Source organism: Giraffa tippelskirchi, chromosome 8 (genome assembly GCF_054371585.1).
Source record: "Giraffa tippelskirchi isolate mGirTip1 chromosome 8, T2T-mGirTip1v1.2.pri, whole genome shotgun sequence".
Classification (NCBI taxonomy): Eukaryota; Metazoa; Chordata; class Mammalia; order Artiodactyla; family Giraffidae; genus Giraffa; species Giraffa tippelskirchi.
In genome coordinates this window covers 117,387,098-117,408,657 of record NC_137282.1, presented here as the reverse complement: position 1 = coordinate 117,408,657, position 21,560 = coordinate 117,387,098, and the positions used below count along the sequence as shown (strand labels likewise).

General features: G+C 52.2%; 1 protein-coding gene across 5 annotated transcripts in view; it reads right to left on the bottom strand.

The window, feature by feature from the left end:
- Nucleotides 1-21,560, bottom strand: part of SLIT3 (slit guidance ligand 3) — a 703,024-nt gene that overhangs the window by 72,658 nt on the left and 608,806 nt on the right. For 4 of the 5 annotated variants that reach the window (XM_081520701.1, XM_081520699.1, XM_081520702.1 and 1 more), the window contains 6 exons: nucleotides 17,503-17,653; nucleotides 16,262-16,336; nucleotides 8,344-8,487; nucleotides 7,466-7,609; nucleotides 4,457-4,620; nucleotides 3,164-3,296 (listed from right to left, as the gene is read on the bottom strand). In XM_081520701.1, coding sequence (XP_081376827.1) covers nucleotides 3,164-3,296; nucleotides 4,457-4,620; nucleotides 7,466-7,609; nucleotides 8,344-8,487; nucleotides 16,262-16,336; nucleotides 17,503-17,653 — 811 coding nt within the window. Of the gene's footprint in view, nucleotides 1-3,163; nucleotides 3,297-4,456; nucleotides 4,621-7,465; nucleotides 7,610-8,343; nucleotides 8,488-16,261; nucleotides 16,337-17,502; nucleotides 17,675-21,560 lie in introns of all 5 variants that reach the window. The other variant, XM_081520700.1, reaches the window with a different exon arrangement.

Genomic DNA, 21,560 nt, shown 5'->3' with positions numbered 1-21,560 from the left:
ATTTATTTCGCACAGAGCAGTTTGTACCTCTCAAACCCCTTCCCCAACCTGGCCCCTTCCGCTGCTTTTCTCTCCCCAGTGGTAACTACTAGTTGATCTCTGTATGTGTGAGTCTGTTTCCGTTTTGTTATATACATATACATTCATTTGTTTTGAGTTTTAGATTCTACATACAAGTGAGCTCATACACTATTTGTTTTTCTCTGGCTTATTTCACTAAGCATAATACCCTTCACGGCCATTCACACTGCTGCACGTGGCCTGTTTCAGTGACAGCCTGGGGGACTGAATGGACACGTGCGGGTGGAGCAGAGAGGTCTCCGTTTAGCCTGACTCGCCCAAGAAGAGAGAACAGAGGAGACCCGCAGAGAAGGGCCGCGGGCGCCTGCAAGGGGCTGCTCAGAGGAGAAGCACTTCCCATCCAGAAGGCCCTGCCTTGCGCTCATGTGCCGGTTGCAGACTCTTACACTGTGACCTTTGGAGAAACACTGTATAACTTGTTGTTTTCTCCTTCTCAGTGAATTAAGCTTAATTTCGTTTTGTCAGTTGGCAGCTCTGCCCAATATAACTAACTATGCGAGGGAGCTGAAAAGCCAACCTTGGAAACACTGACTCTGGACTCAGCCAGTGTCCCTGACAAGAGCCCTCGGAGCCTCAGTGTTCTGGGCCTGCCAGCTTTCCCTTTCTCTGGAGGCGGTTCCCCTGCCTCCCCTCCCCTCTCCTTCCCAGACCCCCTCTTTCCCCTCCAGGAGATGGCTGGGGACAGAGGTGAGGGCTGCCCTTGTTGGCGAGCTTTGGAACCCATGTCTGGCAGAGAGCAGTGCCATCATTTCCAAAGCAGGAAATCAGGTCTCCTTCCAAAGCTCTGAAGTTTATAATTACGACCAATTATCTTTGTTATTTCAATCTCTGTTTCGTGAGCTTTTGGGGAAAAACATTTGAGGGCCTGTTTTCATGGCATTTTCTTCTCTTTGACATGTGCTACTTGGCACTTAATTAGCTCAGGGAGGAGTCGTATACCTGGGTCATTTTCTGCAGCTCCCCACCCCCCCGGCCCCCATACCCCAGCCAAGAAAGCATTGAGCTCTCCCCATGGCTCATGCGCATCTCCAAGGGTGCTTCCCAGGTGGCACAGTGGGAAAGAATCAGCTGGCCGATGCAGGAGATGCCAGAGACGTGGATTTGATCACTGGGTTGGGAAGATCCCCTGGAGTAGAAAATGGCAACCCACTCCAGTGTTCTTGCCTGGGAAATCCCGTGGATAGAAGAGCCTGGCGGGCTACAGTCAGAGTCGACACCACTGAACATGCGCACATGCACGTCTCCAAGGGCACATCTTCCGCCCAAACCCAGGACTGACGCAGGCTTTTTGTGACTATCCCAACCTCCCTCCCGTTGGGCTGGCAGCACGGTGACAGTCTCACTGAGTCTCAGGACGTGCCGGGAGCCACAGCACACACAGGAACCGCTCAGCTAGTCTAGGGCAGGGCACACTCAGGCTCCACCCTGCGAAGCGCGCTGGCAGAACGAGCAGAGAAACATCCCCCCAAGGGCGTGTGCTAAGCTCAGCCTCAGGAGCAGGTGTGCCTGGGGCCCCGGGCAGGGAGGGCCAGCCTGACCTGTGGGTGCTGGGGTGGCCCCGCGGGCCCACTGGGCTTCCGCCGGCCCCTCTCCCAGCTCCGCCTACCCACCACAACCGCCTCAGCTCAGGCAGCCCCCTTCTCTTTATCGGCTCCTTGCCCTTTAGATTCCAGCTCCAGCCCTTACCCCCACCTCCCACCCCCAGAGCAACTTTCCCCAATCTTCACATCAAAGTCAATCTCCCTACTTTTGGATGTCACAGCAATCTTGTTCCTCTTCTTTGTAGCACTTTTCACGGTTGTTATGTCACATGTGTGTCTGAGATGACTGAGAAAATGTCAACCTCCCCCATGAAACCAGGACCCATGCCGGTAGGGGTCGCACCTGTTTCGTGCACCATCATCTCCTTGGTGTTAGCAGAGTGCCTGACACACGAGGTACCCAACAAATACGTGTGGAGGGAATGAATGAAGGGACGGGAGATGGAACGAGGCTGCTGTGTCTGTCCCGGCAGGGATGCCCACCTGGCCGTGGCTGCACTGCGCCGTGGACGTGCCTGCGAGGCCTTCCTGCCTGTGAGACTCTCTGAGCTTCCCGGGGGGTGGACATGAGGTTTTTTCCCACAGAAGTAAAACCCTTCACGAGGGGAACAGCCTCTCTTTCATTTAACTGGGAGCTTCTGAGGAAGGAGCAACCCCCAGAGACTTACTGTCAGGAGGCGGGGTGTAGAATAAGAAGGCTGCTGGGTGGAGACTGAGCAGAACTGAGAACTAAGATCTCCTCTGTAAAGTGGGTGGTTTTAAGTTAAAATATGACCATATTCGAAGACGTGCTTGCTAAGCCATAGTGCCTGCTGTGTTTTGACCATTATGTGCTATTTCTGGTGTCAGACTGAGGGATTGTGGGGGAATCTATAGATGTGACAGTTGGACCGAAGAGAAGAATGAGCAGCAAAGAACTGATGCTTTCAAACTGCGGTCCAGAGAAGCTCTTGAGAGTCCCTTGGACAACAAAGAGGTCAAACCAGTCCACCCTAAAGGAAATCAACCCTGAATATTCACTGGAAGGAGTGATGATGAAGCTAAAGCTCCAATACTTTGGCCATCTGATGTGAAGAGCTGACTCATTTGAAAAGACCCTGATGCTGGGAAAGATAGAAGGCAGGAGGAGAAGGGGGCGACAGAGGATGAGATGGTTGGAAGCCATCACCGATGCAGTGGACATGAACTTGGGCAAACTCCGGGAGATGGAGGCCTGGCGTGCTGCAGGCCATGGGGCTGAGAAGCGTCGAACACGACTTAGTGACTGAACAACAACCACAGAGGCAGGGCAGGGGGCGCGGGGGTGACAGAGAGCACGAGACAGTAGCCCTCCCGCTTGTGTTCCAGACGGCCATCACTGCCAGGCAGAGGTTTGGGCGGGAGAGCTACCTGTGCCATGTCCAGGACACCGCCTGACCCCGGCCAAGGCTCCCGCTTTGCGGGGACGCCTTCGGGGACGGCATCTCCAGGTCGTCGTGCTGCAGGGGTGAAGTGTGATGGATGTGGTGGTGGCGGGGTCACAGGGTGTGGGGGGTACTCACAGCTCTGTCACGTCCTTGGGGATGCCTTTGGGAAGGGCATGGAGCCCCCGGTTGCTGCAGCGCACCACCGTCTCCACACAGGTGCACTGCTCGGGGCAGCGCGGGCCCAGCTGGCAGCTGCTCTCATCATTGCCTGCGGAGAGCCCGGCAGTGAGCGAGGTGGGAGACAGCCCTGCCTGCCTGGGTGAGCTCGGCCAGGTCCCTGACCCAGCTGCTAAAGTGAAAGGGGAGCCCTCAGCTACGAGCCAGAACTGGGGATAAGGAGCTTGCTGGTCTCATCTGTGGTTGAAGGGAAAGGAGAGGCACCTGGGCTGGGAAATAGGGCTGTCTATCTTCTACCACATTTAACGTAAAACAAAGATAATAAAAACTTGATTAACCAGATACTAGAAAGGGACGCAGTCACTGTTAACCAGCTGAGGAGTAAGCCAAATGGAGACTTCCCTGGCAGGCCAGTGGTTAAGACTCCGTGCTTCTACTGCAGGGGCGCGGCTCTGACCCCTGGTAGGGCGACCAAAGGAGTCAGCCAAGCTGACCAAAGGGGTGGTCCTGGTGGGGCAGGCCTGTCCATTCCCCTCCTCCTCCTGTTCTCCACATCTTCCACTACACAATCCCTCTGGGGTGGTGACTGTGTCCCCAGCTCCCGTTATATCTGAACCTCAGTTAATTTACAAACCAGGTCGTCCATCTCTAGTTACCTAAAGTTGACCCAGTAAAAACCATGTTGGCCTGAATTTATGCAAAGAAACATGTGTCTCTGTAATCCTAATGCTCAAAGCCTTGGATCTTCAGGTGCTGTACTGCCTAGCCCAGGACAGGAATTTCCCAGAAGCTTATCCTGACGTCTGTTTCTCATGAGCACCTGCTCTGAGCCTCATGATGATGCAGGCAGGAAAACTGCAGGCCAGGGCTCCCATGGACAGTTGTGTAGGTGGCGTACTGTTCAAGGATGCCCCATCACCTAACGGGCACCAAACTCGCTGTGGATACAGCAGATTACGACATCTGGTTCAAGGGTGTCTTCAGAGATGGCCACAAAGTATCTTGCTTTAACAAAAGCAGTGTCTTACAACAGATTTCTAACTGATGGAAGTCTTAAGGTCTTTAGAAAGAGGCAACTGTTTTGAATTTGCATGATGGAGCAGGCCTGCAGAGCCCGTCAGAGCTCCGGCTGCCCGCCGAGGGCAGAGGAGACTCAGATTTCAGGGGTCCTGAGCTGCAGTTACCCCTGCCCGCGCCTCCCTTCTCTCCTCGCTTCCTTGCCCGGCCCAGCCCTGCCCCCAGCCTTCTCACCGTCACACGTGAAGTCCTGGGTGGCCACGTCCTGGATGGGGATCTCTTTGAGGAAGAAGGGCTTCTGGCACCGGGGGTTCCCACTGACTATCCGTCTCTTCCTCAGCCACTTCCCGAGCCAGGCCAGGTGGCAGTTGCAGTTGAAGGGGTTGGAGAGCAGGTTTCTGGGAGGAGAAAGGGCCCCCTCTGAGTGCTCAGCGTCTGCCCGGGTCCCAGGGGGGCTGGTCCTGGGATCCAGGTCTGCAAGCCTAGAACCTTGCTCTCCAGGAAGGTCTGCTTCCAGTTCAGGGGAATGAGGAAAGAGGAAGAAAGTCTAGGAAAAGAAGCCAGACTCTCTTGTACATCCCGGGGGCGGTCTTTGCAAGGATCTCATGCTAGACCTCTGCCAACAGACATGACTCCGTCTCCCGCCATGCCCTCCATTGTTCAATGGGCTCTACCTGTGTGAACCGACCCAATTTCTCACACTCAGAGCCTTCACTCAAAGCTGCTCCTCCAGTCGGGGATGAAGTCCTCTACCGTGTGCCTGGCTGGCCCCTCAGCTTAAATGACCCCTCCCCAAAGAAGCCCTGGGCTTCCCAGGTGGTGGGAGTGATAAAGAATCCGTGTACAATGCAAGAGACCTGGGTTTGATCCCTGGGTTTGGAAGATCCCCTGGAGGAGAGCATGGCAACCCACTCCAGTATTCCTGCCTGGAGAATCCCCATAGACAGAGGAGCCTGGTGGGCTACAGTGCATAGGGTTGCAAAGAGTCAGACACGACTGAAGCAACTTCGCACACAAAGAAGCCCCTCTTCTCAAGGGAAACGGGAAGTTCTGCCCAGTTCTGCTCTCGCTTCAGTCACCTGCATTTCCTCCACAGCACACGTAAGAGTTGATCACGCCTCCCTCCTCGGCTCACCAGAGGAGGGACTGGCCTGTCCTGCTCTGTGCCTCCAGGAACCAGCAGGACATCAGCAGAGGCGCTTGACACCTATCTGTCAGATGGACGATGGAGGGACAAGGGAGTTTCCTAGAGGGCTGGAAGGGGGCTGAGTGCGTTGTAAACCCATTCTCTCCTTCAGACTCCCCAACCCTAAGAAGGACGTGACACGATCTTCACTTCACAAATGAGGGACACAGAACTGAGGGAGGCTGAAGAACAGGCCCAAGAGAGCCCATGAGGGGCTGCAGTCTGACATGGCATTCGGTTCTTCCTGGGGTGGACTCCGGCTCTGAGAGTCAGCAAGTGTGAGAAGGCGGGTAAGTTCCTCCTCCATGCTTTGTGACTCTAGCCCTCTGGGCATTTTTTGTGGTTTTGGATTCCCAGTGTGGAGGCATCTAGGAGAAGTGAGAAGTGGGCTGAGATAAGCCGACTCACCCTGCTAGTTCCTTACCCATTGTCCTCCATGTCAATGTCACTCATTCATTCAACTCATCCACTTGTTCAACAATTATATAAAGGGTATTACTGAGTGCCAGGCTCAGATGTATGCAGTGAGGATACAGCAGTGAACAAAACAGTCATATATCCCTGTTCTTCTTCCTTCTGGAACATCCAGCTGATGGGAGGCAGATCGTTTCTAATTAAGAATACTGGAGTGGGTAGCCATTACCTTTTCCAAGGGATCTTCCTGACCCAGGGATTGAACCTGTGTCTCCTGCATTGCAGGTAGACTCTTTACCATCGGAGCCACCAGGGAAGCCCAACAACAAAAGTATAGTATGTTAGGGAATGGTCAGTGCTATGGAAAACAATCAGAAAAGCAGGGCTGGAAGAGCTGGGTGTGACGGAAGAGGGGTGGGATGGGGCCGAGGCAACGGACCGTGGAGCAGCCGGGAGGAGGGCTCTGCAGGCAGTGAGAGCAGCAGGGCAAAGCTTTCAGGGGGGAGCGGGCCTGGGCATGCGCAGAACAATGGAAGGCTGATGGGACCGAGGGACACGACGGAGTGGGGCCTTTAGCACATTCTGGAACTTGGCTTTTATTCCCAGCGAGGTCAGTGTCTGGGATCGTGAACATGGGTGGCTACAGGAGATGCAGGAATAGCTTTCTCTTCTGTCTACCAAAGGGTCTTTGGAGAAAAGAAGAGAGGGAAAAAAGAGCGAGCAACTAAGGGTAACAGAGCCACACAGAAATATGACGAACGGCCAGAAAAGCTGACACACGCTGAGCACTTTCCCTATCTCAGGGCCCTGCTGCGCATTTTGCAAATATTAACAGATTCAGTCCTCATAACAATTCCATGAGGATTATGAGAAGTGACAACAAAAGCACAGAGAGGTGAGGTAACTTTTCCAAGGTCACATAGCTGACATGAGGGAGAGCTGGGATTTCAAGCCAGAAAATTTGGCTCTAGAGCCCAAAGTTTTCACCGTTATTCTAGACAGCCTCCCTTAGCAATGCAGTGAATTCTGTGGGCAGGAACACTCGTCCAGAAAGCTAGATTCTAACTGGTTCTGATACACATTTAAGCAGTCAGTGACATCACTTAAAAAAATCCCTGTCAGATCATGTCACTAGTCTGCTTAAAACCTTTGGTGGATTCCTAACATGTTTGGTTGAAAACCAAATGGCCCATGGCTGTCCTGCAGCCTGGCCCTGGCCTCCCCTCCAGCCTTGCCCGCTCTGTATATGACCACTTTAGGCACTGCTCAGTCCTGCATCTCTGCCCTGCTTTAACCCAGGGCCTTTGCACATGCTCTTCCCAGTGAAGGAAATGCACTTCCCACTTTCCTGAACAAGCTAATTCGCACTCACCTTCCAGAACATAGCTCCAGTGTTCCTTGACAAGGCCTGTGTTAGGGTTTCATAACACTGTGGGCCTCTGTTCTGGGGCAGCTCGCTCTGCTGTGAGCTCCAGGAAGCAGGGCCCACGTCTGTGCCTCCTTAGTGTCTAATGGTGCCTGGCACATGTTTAAGTTGACAGACAGAGAGATGACTTTGGGTCCAAGACAGTCAGGCGCTGAGAGGGGAGGGGGGTGCAGGAGAGGTACCCAGAGTGGTGTGCAGTGGGTCCAGGGTGACTTACATGGTGGACAGCGAGACAAGCGTGGTGAAGGCTCCGGGGGTGATGGTGGTGATCCGATTGTCGTAGAGAGACAGCAGCCTCACTGAGCTCAGGCCAGCAAAGGTGTCATTGCTCACACAGCTGATCAGGTTACTTCTCAGCATCCTGCAGGGAGAGGGGTGCAGGGAGCAAGCACAGGTGTCGTCTTTTCCCTCCCACTCTCTCCGTGTGTGTGTGTGTGTGTGTGTGTGTGTGTCTGTAAGTGTAGGGTGCTCTTTTTGCCAACTCCACGCTCAGACCCGTCACGATGCTGAGGTCTGCCATGTGATAGCTGGGCCTGGGGCTACCTGTAAATGTGTACGCACATTCTTGGCTGTGGATGCTTTATTTATAGTAGAAGCAGGTGTCATGCGTGTATACGTATGCACGTGCATATTGTATGTGGTTAGTGTACGTATGAATATTTTGGGGAGGAGGGGAGAATCAAGATGTGGCTCTGGACATCAGTTTGTGTGTGTTTGTGTGCTGATATACACATGCCTGTCTGTGTATGTGTTTATCTGCGTGTTGCATGTATGTCTCTGTGTCATTTTATGTACGTGTGTCACGCCTATGTTTGCGTAAATGTGTGCCTGTTTCAGGTATGAATCTGCATCATTGTATATGTGAGGGCAAGTATCTGCGTGTGTGTGTGTGTGTGTGTGTGTGTTGGGGGTGCATGCTAAGTTCTTTCCCATTCAGGGCTGGGAAATGCCTAACATCTCTCTGGCTGAAGGAAGGAAAGGATTCCGCCGCCCAGGCCAGCGGCCCAGCCCCACCCGCTACCCGCCAGCCCTCACTGGCCCCGGCCCCTGCCTCCCCATCTCCCTCCCTCCTTGGCCCAGGTCCCAGGGACTCACAAGGTCTTGAGGCCACTGAGGCCACGGAACACGCGCCCGTGCACCGTTTCCAGCTGGTTCCCCGTCAGCATCAGCTCCTGCACGTTGGCCGCGCCGTCAAACGCGCCCTCTCTCACCTCCTTGATCCTGTTGTTACTCAAGTTTCTGGAGGGAGGGACAGAGCAGATCAGGACTCAGGGCGGGCGTGGCTAGCTCTGCAGCCACGTGGTGACTCCCGGGTGCCCCCAGGACTGAGGGCTGCCTGGGGGAGGCCCCATCTCGGGCTCCCTGACCTTCGGTCTTCAGCACCCGTGCCCCAGGAAGCAGGGAGCCCGGACCCACATGGGGTGGGTGGGGAGGTGACCTTCGTGAAATAGACTGTGTAGTGTTTGAAGTCTTTCAGTACAATTCTCTTTTCTGTGCCCTAGGGACTGGCAGATTTAAAATGGTTCTCAAACTTATTTTCTCTCTTCAAAAGATCCTCTAAGTAGTGATGCTCAAGAGGAGAGCAGGAGAAAAATATCCACCATGCCTACTCTCTGTGGGGGTGAGGCATTGTAGAACCTTCCGCTCTTCACCGTGTGAGATTCCCGATGTAAGCGGACCCTTCCTAGTTACTGCTTCCTGTGCACTTATTATGTACGAGGCACCATGTGAGGGGTTTGGCCAACAGAATCACATCAAATCCTCAAAACAACGGCCATCAGATGGATATTATTTTTATCATTGTCTTATTTTATGGATGAGGTGACTGAGATTCAGAGAGGTTAGGTAACTTGCCCACAGTCACACAGCTGAGAGCACTGGGATTGAAGCCCAGGCTTTTAAGCACGTGGAAAAGTCTCCACTGAACTGCTTTTCCTAACTGGATATTCCTTTGGAGATGTGCATGCCCACCCCTTCTATCAGGGCTCTGCAGGATTCAGGGTTTGGGACTTCGTGTTTTCCTAAGCGGGCTCAGTCCTATTAAACCACTTCCGATTCCACTCTCGAGCTCAGACAGCAGGCTCTTCCCTGCTACGCCCAACACCACGTGGCAGGCTGTATGGGAGAGCTGAGTGGCAGGCAGGTGCCGTAGAGCTGTAGGTGCTGTGAGGGGCAGGGGGTCTCCACAGACCACTCAGATGTTCAGGTCTGAACGGCAGCCCTGGCTGGCTGGCTGGAACGGAAAGTGTTGGTGTTTATAGGAGCAGAATGAAGAATCCAGCCTCCTCAGCAAACAGCCTGGGGGACCTTATACTATGACCGGGAGACTCATAGGTGGACATGGAGTTGCTAACTGGCTGAGTACCTTGAGCTTGTTAGAACTGAGGGCTCGTGAGAGAGACAGCTGGCCCACTGTCTTGCTGGACACTGAGGCCCAGGGCGGGGCGGGCACTGCTCCTGAGCCCAGGGCACTGAAGGGCAGATAGCACTCCCTGAGCCCCTGGTATGACTGCTTCTCCCTAGGGCCCTCCTAGTGGAGCCTGGGGCGGACTCACGGCCCCCACCCTATAGGGATGAGTGAGTGCCAGCTAAGTCGCTCTGCTGTGTCCGACTCTTTGCGACACTATGGACCATGGCCCGCCAGGCTCCTCTGTCCGTGGGATTCTCCAGACAAGAATACTGGAGTGGGTCGCCATGCCTCCTCTGGGGGATCTTCCTGACCCAGGGATTGAACCCACATCTCTTTTGTCTCCTGCATTAGCAGGCGGGCTCTTTACCACTGGCACCACCTGGGAAGCCCCATGGGGATGGTTCAGGGCAACTGAAATCCAGCTGGGCACCCCAGGGCTCAGGGCAGGCTGCTTGCCCCCTTCCCATGTAGGCACTGGGTCTGCCAGGGGTGGCGGGAAACAATTCCTACCATCGCAGTGTCTGCTTCCTCTGTGCTCCCGGTCAAGGCCTTTGTCACTTTCCCCTTCCATCCTGCTCAGAAAACAGGTTCAAATGCTCCTCTAACGCCTCCCCCGAGATCTGAGTGAGCTGGGAGATTCTCAGACTAGATTTTTGCTCCCTGCCTGACTCTTCTGAAACTCTGCTGGTTTCCTTATAAATCCTGGTAGTCTTGGTCCACGAGAACTCGGAAGTGAAAGTCACACACAGGGGAGACTTCAAATTAACCCCAAATTTGACATGGGAGGAGAGAGAAAGGCTCTCCCAGCAGCTATAACTCATCCAAATGCTGGAGCTTCTCCTCCAGCTCCAGAGAGTTCAGTTTCTTGGGGAACTGAAGTAGACAGGGCAGGCAGTGAAGATGAGTTTCGGCAGCTAGCAAGCAGGAGGTTCCCGCTTCCTAACACTTGTTTCTTTAAATGAGCAGAATTAACATCATGCTACTGAAAGGTTTGCAAATTGGATTTGCTCAGGCTGGGAGAATGGAAAACATAAGGAGGGCAAAAAAGGGGGTTAGAATTTTCCGAAAGACCTGGATGCTGCCCTCTCTCCATCCAGGCAGGTTGCGCTGAAGGACAGGGACAGAGCAACTCAGGGCAAGTGCCCCAGGCAGCCAGTACCTCAGGGTTTTGTAAGAGCTCCATCTTCACTGGTGGCTCAGACAGGAAAGAGTCCCCCACAGCGTGGGGGACTGGGATTCGATCCCTGGGTCAGGAAGGTCCCCTGGAGAAGGAAATGGCTACCCACTACGACATTCTTGCCTGGGAAATAGCATGGACAGAGGAGCCTGGCGGGTTACAGTCCATGGGGTCATAAAGAGTCGGACACGACTGAGCAATTAACACACACGCACACCATCTTATTCTCAGAGGAGTATCTTCCTGAAGACGCCCTCGATCCCAGCAAACCTCCAAATGCAAAATAGGGCCACTGCGGAAGCCTCTCACCATTTCACCTCTGCAGACCACCTGCAGGAGGACTGCTTCATCACAGCTTTGACCTCACCGAGGATGTGAGTCTCACACTTGGAAGGACCCAGCCCCAGGCCAGGGTGGGTTCAGGACACAGCGACTGCTCGCTGCGCTGCCTCTGCAAGCTGCTGGGTGTACTTTTAAACCCTGTTCTCCTTCTTCCCAAGAAACACTGAGGCCATTCTAGGCTGGAGGATTCACTCTGGAAAGCCAGAGTCTGGGAAGGCAAGCTCGGGCTTCTTCTAGGACCCTGTCTCTTCAGGTTTGCAGGATATCCCATAAACCATGGTCACGTGGAGTGTGCTGTGTGTTAGTCGCTCAGCCGTGTCTGACTCTTTGGACTGCAGCCCACCAGTCTCCTCTGTCTATGGAATTCTCCAGACAAGAATACTGGAGTGGGTTGCCATTCCCTTTTCCAGAAAGCATCTGTAATCCTATGTAAAGTCCAGTCCTCCCTGGAAAAGCAGTGGGGAGAGAGCTACGTGGATTTTTCTGGAAGCCGAGTATGCTGGGTCATGATTGAGCAGTACATTGGCACTGTGCTGGGCTGGTGAGGTCCTGTCCACCTCCTTAGGGACGTCTCCCTTCCCCTGAGGTGGGAATTCTACTTCAAGCTGGGGTTACAAGCTCAAATGTCCCAGGGTCCAGGCAGGTGACCTAAAGTCAGAAACGAGCCCTGTGGGGACGGCAGTGATCAAGAAAGCACGTGCCCCAGCTAAGGGGGCAGCCGCTCCTCAACCTGGCTCATCTGGAGCCATTTGGGAACACGGGCTGTTTTGCCAGATCTTCTGGTTTCCCAAAGGATGCTAGAAATCCACATTTATTTTTCTATAGAAACTCTTGATTTTTAAAAGAGGGTCTGTGTGTATGCTAAGTCGCTTCAGTTGTGTCCAACTCTTTGCGACCCTATGGACAGTAGCCTGCCAGGCTCCTCTGTCCATGTGATTCTCCAGGCTAGAGTACTGGAGTGGGTAGCCATGCCCTCCTCCAGGGGATTTTCCCGATCCAGGGATTGAACCCACGTCTCCAGCATCTCTTGCACTAGCAGGCATGATCTTTACCAGTAGCACCACCTGGGAAGCCTAGCAATTACTTCTTATTAAAAACACAATCATAAGAGACACAGATGCATGGAACAATTTTATGGACTCTGAGGGAGAAGGTGAGGGTGGGACGTTCTGGGAGAATAGCATTGAAACATGTATATTATCATATGTGAAACAGAACACCATTCCATGTTCGATGCATGTGACAAGGGCTCAGGGCCGGGGCAATGGGATGATCCAGAAGGATGGGATGGGGAGGGAGGTGGGTGGGGGGTCCAGGAAGGGGAACACATGTAAACCCATGGCTGATTCATGTCAATGTATGGCAAAAACTATTATAATATTGTAAAGTAATTAGCCCCCAACTAAAATAAATAAATTTATAAAAAAAATTAAATAAAAAAAAATAAAAACACAATCACCACCAAGTCCACCCACGGGTAACTGATTTTGGCGAGAGGGGTGCTAGGTTTCAGTCTCTGCTTGAGATGTCCCTCAGTGGAAGAACTGACCTGAAATTCACCTGATAGAAGCCGTGACCCTGCTCTGAAGGGGAGGTCACTTGAAAAGCTTCTTTAGTCCTCATAACCCTTGTGGGGAACAGCTCACAGCTTTTCTTTGCATCCCTTAGCACAAGCGATCCTTATGAAATCTCATTTTTCCCACAAGATTGGAAAGGACACAGAGGTTCAGAATAGTTTGGAAAGGCACAGCAGAGTCCACAGTCCTGGCTCTGTGCCGACCCTCCTTTGCCCTCGTACCCTGCCAGGATGACCGTCCAGACCGTAACCTGAGGTTCCACAGACCTCGTGGAAGCCCAGCAGACTCAGGCACAGACACGCTGGCTTCAGCCACTCTGATGGGCAGAATTCCAGCTGACCCATCACCCCATAGGGGTGTAGGGGTGGTGATGGGTCCCAGCAAATGAGATCTGTTCACTTAAAAAGAGTTGCTGTCAGGACTTGCCTGGGGATCCAGTGGCTAAGACTCCACACTGTCAATGCAGGGGGCCTGGGTTCGATTCCTCATCAGGGAACTAGATCCCATGTGCTGCAACTAGGAGTGCTCAGGCCTCAACTAAAGATCCTACATACCTCGACGAAAAGGTCCCATGTACCACAACTAAGATCCAAAGAAAATAAAATAACATACCCATCACATAAGCTTTGTTCAGGGAAGACTTCTAATGCTATTGGTTGCAAGTGCAATAAATAAATAAAATAAGGGTCACCATCAAGTTATTTGAAATAGGCGGTTGCAGCTGGTAGTCTTTAGGACCAGATCTGCCCTCCTGCGACATTTGCTTGGCTGGCTGGCACGTACACACACGTAGATTCAGGCACACACACGTGCACACACGGGCATTTACTGCCTTGAGACAGCGCTTGAGATCCCAGCTAACCTGCACTGCCTCCACTCTTGGCTCCAGCCTTGACTGTTAAACTTGGACAAGTTTCTTTCTGTGTTTCAGCTTCCTCATTTGGGAAATGAAGCAGTCTCAAAGCTGTTGTGTTTTTCCTAGTGAGGGGTAAATGCATGAATATCAGTACAGTTTGGCACAGAGTACAGAGTTTAGTAACTGTGACTGGCCATTATTATCATTGGTGCCTTGCACCCACCCCCTCTTCACAGGGGGTCTTAAGTATTTGAGTTTGCAACTCCTGTTTTAAATGTATAACCATCTACTCTAGGTCACTCAACCTAGATGTCCTCTTTCTGTCTTCCAGCACCTTCTCACCACAGTCCAATGGACAGAGGACGTCTTTCCCCTTATCTTTTACACTTCTTTTTTTAAAATTAGTTTTTATTGGAGTATAGTTGCTTTACAATGTTATGTTCATTTCTGCTGTACAGCAAAGTGAATCAGCTCTACATATACATATATCCCCTCTTTTTTTGAATTTCCTTCCCATTTAGGTCACCACAGAATACTGAGAAGAGTTCCTTGTGCTATACAGTAGGTTCTCATTAGTTAACTATTTTATACATAGTAGCCTTACACTTCTGATCCTCATCATAACTTACAAGGAAAGTGGATTTATTTCTATTATGCAAATAAATACATTAAAGTCCAGAAAGGCTAAGGGCATTCCTGGAGTGACACAGCAGGGGAGGTGCAGAATTGAACTCAGAACAAATGCAGGTCTGCCTGCTCTTCCCTTACACCTGGATTTCTGGTTGCTCTCAGGAAGGGAATATTTGGCAGCCCCGACCCTCCTCCCAGCATGGTAAATGCCAGGATGAGCTGCATGCCACCTGTCTCCTCTGATGAGAGCTCAGCTCACGTGAAGCCACAGTCCCCACCACTCCCTTTTGCTGCTTGGACACTGAGGCCGTGCCGTGTCTTAGCTGTGGCATGTGAACTCTTTGTTGCAGCATGTAGGATCTAGTTCCCTGAGCAGGGATCGAAACTGGGTCCCCAGCATTGGGAGCATGCAGTCTTAGCCACAAGACGAGCAGGAAGTTTGGGGTTGAATTTGAAAGGACATGTCCTGGCAAGTGATGGGTGATGTCCGTGCTGGGTTCCTGAAGCTAGAGGTGGGCTTGACCACCCGGACAGCCACGCTCCTCCCCAGGACCCGCGTGAGCCCTCCGTCCTCTGCCCCTTCAGTTCCTGTGCTCTGCACTGCTCCCAGTTGGAGGGCGGTCCTGAAACCATGGCCAGGGTGGCAATCGCAGGCAGGGAGGGAGGGACACAGCCTGGCTAGCTCTGGTGGGATTCAGATGCTGCACAGGGCAGGGGAAGTCTCTTTCCTTCTTGCCTGAAGGGGACTGATGTGATGGGTGGAGAGCAACATAAAATAAGGGTTACAGTTAATTCTCATTATTCATCATGCTTCAGTTCTACAAAGTCACTAGGCAAGATGAATTAGTGAATGCTGAACCGTCGCTTCTAGGGAAAATTGAGGGTTAGGTCCCTGTGAGCCCCTGGTCATGATATTTTTGTTAGCCGATCAATACATAACCTTATTTGATGCATGTTTCTGTTTAAAGACATCTTGTTGGATATATATTGTTGATTTGTTTATGTTGTACTCACAACCAATAGTACTATAAATCTTGCCTGAACAAGGCTGGCGTAACAAGCATTTTCTCCGTAAAGCACACAGCCCTTCTGGACTATGCTTTAGGTCCATTTTAAACAGTGAAATCACCTGCAAAAGCACAAATGTGCAGAAAAAGGTGGCGCTAAATACATTGTGGATTGGACACTTGTTTACAGTCTGGGAGCTGAAACAAGAACTCAGAGTGTGGCCTTGTTCTATTTTAGCTGAGGGCATGCATGTAGGGTGACTCAAATATTTTGCTGCTCTGTGTTTAGGAATGACCATGAAAACACGTGAGTATGGATTTTGAGATTACAAATAAATGTTAGCAAATACAGGGTCTGTGAATAATGAGGCTACGACTGTATTTCCTTTGCTCCAGAGGCAGACCCAAACCCGGGCGGGGAGATGTGGAGGATGTGGTGTAGGTGGGGAGCAGGGTCAAGGAGAAGGGAATTAGACAGTGAAGGGGCCCCTGTCCACGCTGGTATGTCTACTGGGGCACCTGGAGAAGGGAAGGTGGGGGAGCGAGTCCAGCTGTGTACCAGTGTGATTACGGATGACGGAGGTGAGGCAGCTGGTGATTCTGCTCCAAAGGGTCACACCCACATGCAGGCCTTTAGAGTCTATCTAAAACCAGACCTTCCAACTGTCATCTCATAAAAATTACTACAGCCCATGGGGTTGCAAAGAGTCAGGCATGCCAGCGACTAACACATGCACCCTAGGTCCCCTTATCTCACCGCCAGTCCTCAGCAGGGTCCCTCCTACCAGCCCTAGGGGGTAGATGATGAGTGCAGGGATGAGCAGAGGGCAGAGGGGCTGAGGCTCAGGGGTTGTGCAGACGCATGCCCTGGCTCTGCGTGGCCCTGTCTCAGCGTCCTGCTTCCTGGGACGTGACCGGGGGGGGTGGACTCAGATGGGCCACAGCAGAGGGAGGTGAAGGCATCGCTGCCCTGATGCTTTGCTCCAGTCTACCAAGGTCCTGGGGCTGACTTACATTTTCCGCAGGTTGGGCAACTTCTTGAAGATGCCAGTGGCCTCGAGAACAGATATCTCATTGTCGTTCAGTCGCCTGCGTGGGAAGCAAGTAGATGAGGTGGTGGGTGAGCTGCGGAAGGGGCACCTCCTCCACTGGCCCCCGTCCTCCCAGGCCTTCAGCTGAATTGACTCCTGGACCTCGCTCAGCCCAGGTCCATAGCACCATAGAAACCGTCCGTGTGATTCACCAGCAGTGAGAGGAGGGGTGTGCGAAGGGGCGGGAAAGGAGGCCAGGCTCCTCTGCATGGAGGATCCCCTGTGATAAGGGCCTATTCAATTTGTTGAACACTCAGCACTTGAACAATCAAGGTCCAGAGATCTGCCTTCATCTTGTAGGGGTACCAATGACCACTTAAACTTCCAGGGAGGTCTCCCCAGATTCTTCCAACTCTGCAAGCCACTCAGCACTTTCCTGACCATGTCCCTCTGCTGAGGGCAGCTCAGGGACTCCACGCTCAATGTTCATACAAACCCAGGGAGAGCAGGAGACAAAGAAAGGCCCTACTATGATTTGTAATGTCATAGAGAATAATAACAACAACAACCATTTACGCAGGGCTTACTCCACGCTCAGATTCAAGATGAAGCCTGTGCTCACTTCCTCTTACCTCATCTTCCTCACCCCTGTGAGAGGGAGGTATCATCACCTCCATTTTACAGCTCAGATCTCAGAAGCAATGTTGCCCAATCTCAGGAAAACTGGAAAAGGCAGGAGTCAGGCCCCGGTGTGTCAGCCCCCACCTGCTGCACCCTGCTGACCCCATGCTGGAACTTGCAGCTCTCACTTCTGGGTAAATGCCTCTTTATTAGCAGAGATAGCCGGAGGCTCAGATACATCTGATGGTTCTTGATGTTTTCTCACTTTAGGTCGTATCCATCTTTCTGGTTATGTTGTAAGCTTCCTAAGGGCCAGGAAGGGTGGTCTGCCTTATTCTTATGGAAACGGGTGGGCCTGGCAGTGCCTGGCTCCCAGCAAGTGTTCAGAGAATCTTTGTAGAATGAATGAACTGTCTTCATTTGCAAGCAAACAGTCCCCAGGGGAGGCGTGAGGGTCTGCACTCAGCTGGGAAGTAGGAGACACCAAGGAGCACCCCGGTGACTGAGCTGGGGGGGGTTGCCTCTGGAAGCCCACCCCTGCCCTGGCTGGCTCAGGGAGATGGGCGTGGGGATGTGCAGGGATCCTGCCCCTGCAGCACTCACAGGTCGGTGACGTATTCAGGCAGGTGGCTGGGGACTCGGGCCAGCTTCTGGTTGGAGCAGTCCACGATGGTGCCCTCGCAGCGGCACCTGTCTGGGCACACGAGGTCCATGAAGCACTCGCTGCTGAACCTGCTGCGGTAGTCCTCCGAGCCTGGGGGGCCAAAGAGGGGGCGTCAGCATCGCCCAGCCCGGGCCGGGGCAGGGCTGTGGGCAGTGGGGACGGGGGACGGGGAGTGGGGGAGGGTCCAGAGACAGAGGCAGCACTGGCCCAGGTCGTGGCCACCCTGCTGTGCCTCCTGCCTCCTCGGCCTCCAGGCTTCCCTTTGGTCTTTGTCATTCATCACTTTCAGGTCTAACAGCACAAGCTCTATGAGTTCTTAAGCTTCTGTGGGTCACAGGGACCTTTTTCCACGTTGGGAATTTCATGTACAATTTAGGGGTGTCTTAGTCTGTGATGCCTACCGTCTATGGACCCTCTAAATACATTTTGAAGACATTTTGAAGGGGTTTTGATGGAAGCTATACCAGGGGTGGGAATGAGGTCAGGGAAGGGGGTGACAGACTCAGCTGTCTTCAGGGACAAAGCAGGGACTGAAAGGATAAAGGGGCCCAGCACACAGCAATCAATACCACGGACACACAATTTTATTATTGGGAAGTAATCGTGAGAGTTGGGGTACTGGGGAATTGATGCCTGCTGCCCTAAGGCTTGGGAATTTGGCTCAGGGTTGCCTGATGATTCTTTAAAAAAATATTGGTAATGAGTTCATACTTAGACACTGTGAAGACAAGCACAACTCTTGTGAGGGTTGGATGCACCTGCTGCCTTTGAAAGGAAGCTCTGTTTAACTACAGTGAAAAGCCACTTCCAATGAGCTAAAAGTAGTTGGAGCTAAGATTAATGTTTGGAATTGAATGTTTCTTGAGGTTATACAGTGATGGTAACAGGGCCAGTGATGCACTGTCTTGAGAGATGCCCTCAGGAGCTGCTTTAATGATCAGAAATGATCCCTCGGCACCCGGGCGAACCTCTGTAAGACCACAAATCTTGCCTGAGATAAAAGGGAAGCTCTGATTCTCCTATCAGACATGAGCCAGCTGATTGGGGTTGAGTCTCTTTTATTTTCACCTTCAACATATCATCAGCACAATGACAGGCACAAGAGCTTGGCTCACATTTGTCCAATGCATAAATGGGGTGTCGGCACATAAACTGCCCCGTACTTATGTCCACAGGTTTCAGGGAATGTGAATGTCACTTGTTTGCCTGGCTAGCTGAGGTGGGCCTTGGCCATCTTATGTATATCAGAAGCAGAATAGGGCATCTGCAGTACAGAGATTTGGGCAGTAGAGGGCGGAGGTTTGCCCGGGCTTCGCTACTTAAACCTCAATCTCTCTGCCTGTAAAATGGGAATTACATAATTGCCCCTATCTCACAGGGGTGGTCATGAAGATTCAAGGAAGATCAAGATGGTGGAGAGCTTCTGGGAAAGGGTCAAAGGGGTCAAGAGTTCTACAGATGTTTGTGATTCTGTTGTTTTTTTTTTTCCCCCTGGGATGTAGTGGAACATGTGACACGTCAGAGGCCATTAACATCAGCATAGCGAGTGATAACAGCTGACACGCATGGAGCATGAATCACGAGCCGGGCACTATTCTTGGAACTTCAAACAGATGACTCCATTAAATCCTTCCCACACTCTGGGACTATTATGACTCCATGTTACAGATGAGGACACCGAGGCCTGCAGGTCATTCAGGACGTGGCAGAGAAACAAACCCAGGCAGACTGCCGCCAGGGTCCGTGTGACTAATACCATGCTTACTGCAGATCTGCTTTTGGACAAAACCTTAACTTCAGGCCTGGGAATGATAATAAGGTCAGGTGGAGGTGAACTGAATGGTATTTTCTGCTAGCGGGCTTCGGGGAGCCAGGAAGGAAGGAGATGTCTCCACTGACTGCTTTGTTTTTCACTCCTCACATTTTCTGCCCATGGTAATGCCTGACTGGGGAGAGACTTGGGGGGCTCTGATTCTGAAGGGACATCATCTACCTAAAACAGAAGGGCAAGGCTCGGACCTGTCTCCTTTCCCTCTTGGCTCCTTCCCCATCCACCTCCTTCACCCCATGTCATCCCAGGCTTATATAAGCAAAATCCACGCAGGTATCCCCAGTTATTTGGATGGCTTCCTGGTCCAGTGTATTATGCAAATCTCTTGCCCTTGGCTTGTCAGCAGCCATCCCACTGAATAACTCTGACCTGGCCCATTTTCTCCCAGACACATCAGTGTGCTGAGTCTTGAATGAATCGCATTGTGCAGACCCTGCCTAATGACAACGCTCTCTTATTCCCTGATGGGGGTTCCCCACGGTCATAAAGAAGCTTCTCGAGCACGCGTGTATTTTTCCTTGAGAAGGTGTCTACAGTGGGATCCTTGCAAATGGAGGAGCCCTGAGTGATCAAAGCCAGAAAGACAGGAGGGAGAACAGTTTGCTCGCCAACACGATGAGCCTGAAGATGTGCACCGGCTGGGCTGCGGCCAGGGACAGCTGCTGATTAAACGCGCTTTCGTTTTAATCAAGGTGAGAGCGTGTGTGGTTAGCGGGAACCGCTCTCTGTAGTATACGTGGATGATAACTGGCCGACCTCTGCAACGGAGCCGCTGACCCATTTTAATGAAATGATTTTGCAATTAGATTCGATGGACTCATATGTTCTTCCCAACATTTTTTCCCCTGCTGTTTTTGTTATTGCCCTGGTTTGTAATAATGAGGGGGTCGGACTGTGATATTTTCTATGAGCGGGAGCCAGAAATGTTAATAACGGCGTATGTACGAAACCGAAAGGGTGCGTTCCCCAGCCAGGGCCAGCCTGAAACGCCACCTCCATCACTTCATATTTCATTACCCAAATTACCCAGGGTTTCTCAGAGCCATTTGTTATGCCTAATGCTCATAACTACCCCAAAGTATTTTTAACTTTTCTGGAGCTTTAAAAGTCAATTTCAATCTCCATGCATATTCGTCACTGACAGAAATACTTAGTAGGAGAGGAGTAACTTAAATAGGCTGTCATTTCTTCTCTTTGGGAGAGTTCAGAGTGGAGAGATCTCAGAGGATTTGAAGAAGGGCCGTAAAACTAGACCCTGGCTGCAACGGGCTCTTGGGGGAACTGACGTCACCTGGCATTTCAGCAGCTTCTGCCCCCGGAGCCCTCCTCCCCCTTGGCAGGCAGTTCAGAATGACAACACTTGGAATGTGAACACAGAGAATCTTTGAGAGACCAGGGGCGTGGAATCACAGCGATGGACTCTGTTACGAATCCCAGGAGAGAGTGTGTGCCACGCTGGCATGGCTTGGGGCTGGCGCAGGGAGGAGCCAGAGCTCCCCGTCTTTGCACGGACTCGGCTCTGAGGCCGGCGCTGGGCCCAGCGCTGCTGTCACTGCACCATCCCCTGGGCAATGAGTTTGCTGAGCGGAAGTCATGGATGCACCATTATCAGAGGACCAAGGAAAGGCCAACGCACAGAACTGTCCTCTTCTAGCTCCCTAGGGTGGGTGGGATGAAAGAAGAAGGAGAGGAGCAGAAAGAGGAACTGCGGGGAGGAGGAGGCCTGCTGGAGCTCTTCGACGTGAAAGGACAAGCAGAGGACAGAGGTAATGAATGGAATCAAGAGAACACTGCTAGGCACACAGTTATCCACTCGTGGGCAAAGGCTGGGGGACCAGATATCAGTTGGCTGGAAAACAGCAACTGTTCACCAGGAACTTGGAGACTGGTTGGGCAGACAGCTGTCCTAGTGAGCTTTGCCCCTCAGAGTCGGACATGAATGCAGCCATCTGCCTGGCAGCAGAGGGAAATGGCCACGGCCTGCAGATGGGTACTCCCTGGTCACAGACAGCTGAAGAGGGCCAGGAAAACTCGAATGCCCCCTCTGTTCAGAGGGAAAGGGAGTTTCTCTGGGCCTGAGGACTTGTTCTGTTCCAAATGGGTCTTGGTATGGTATTCGTGCTGGAGGGGAGGAGCCGTGTAAACAGGGGTGTTTGCTCTCTTTCT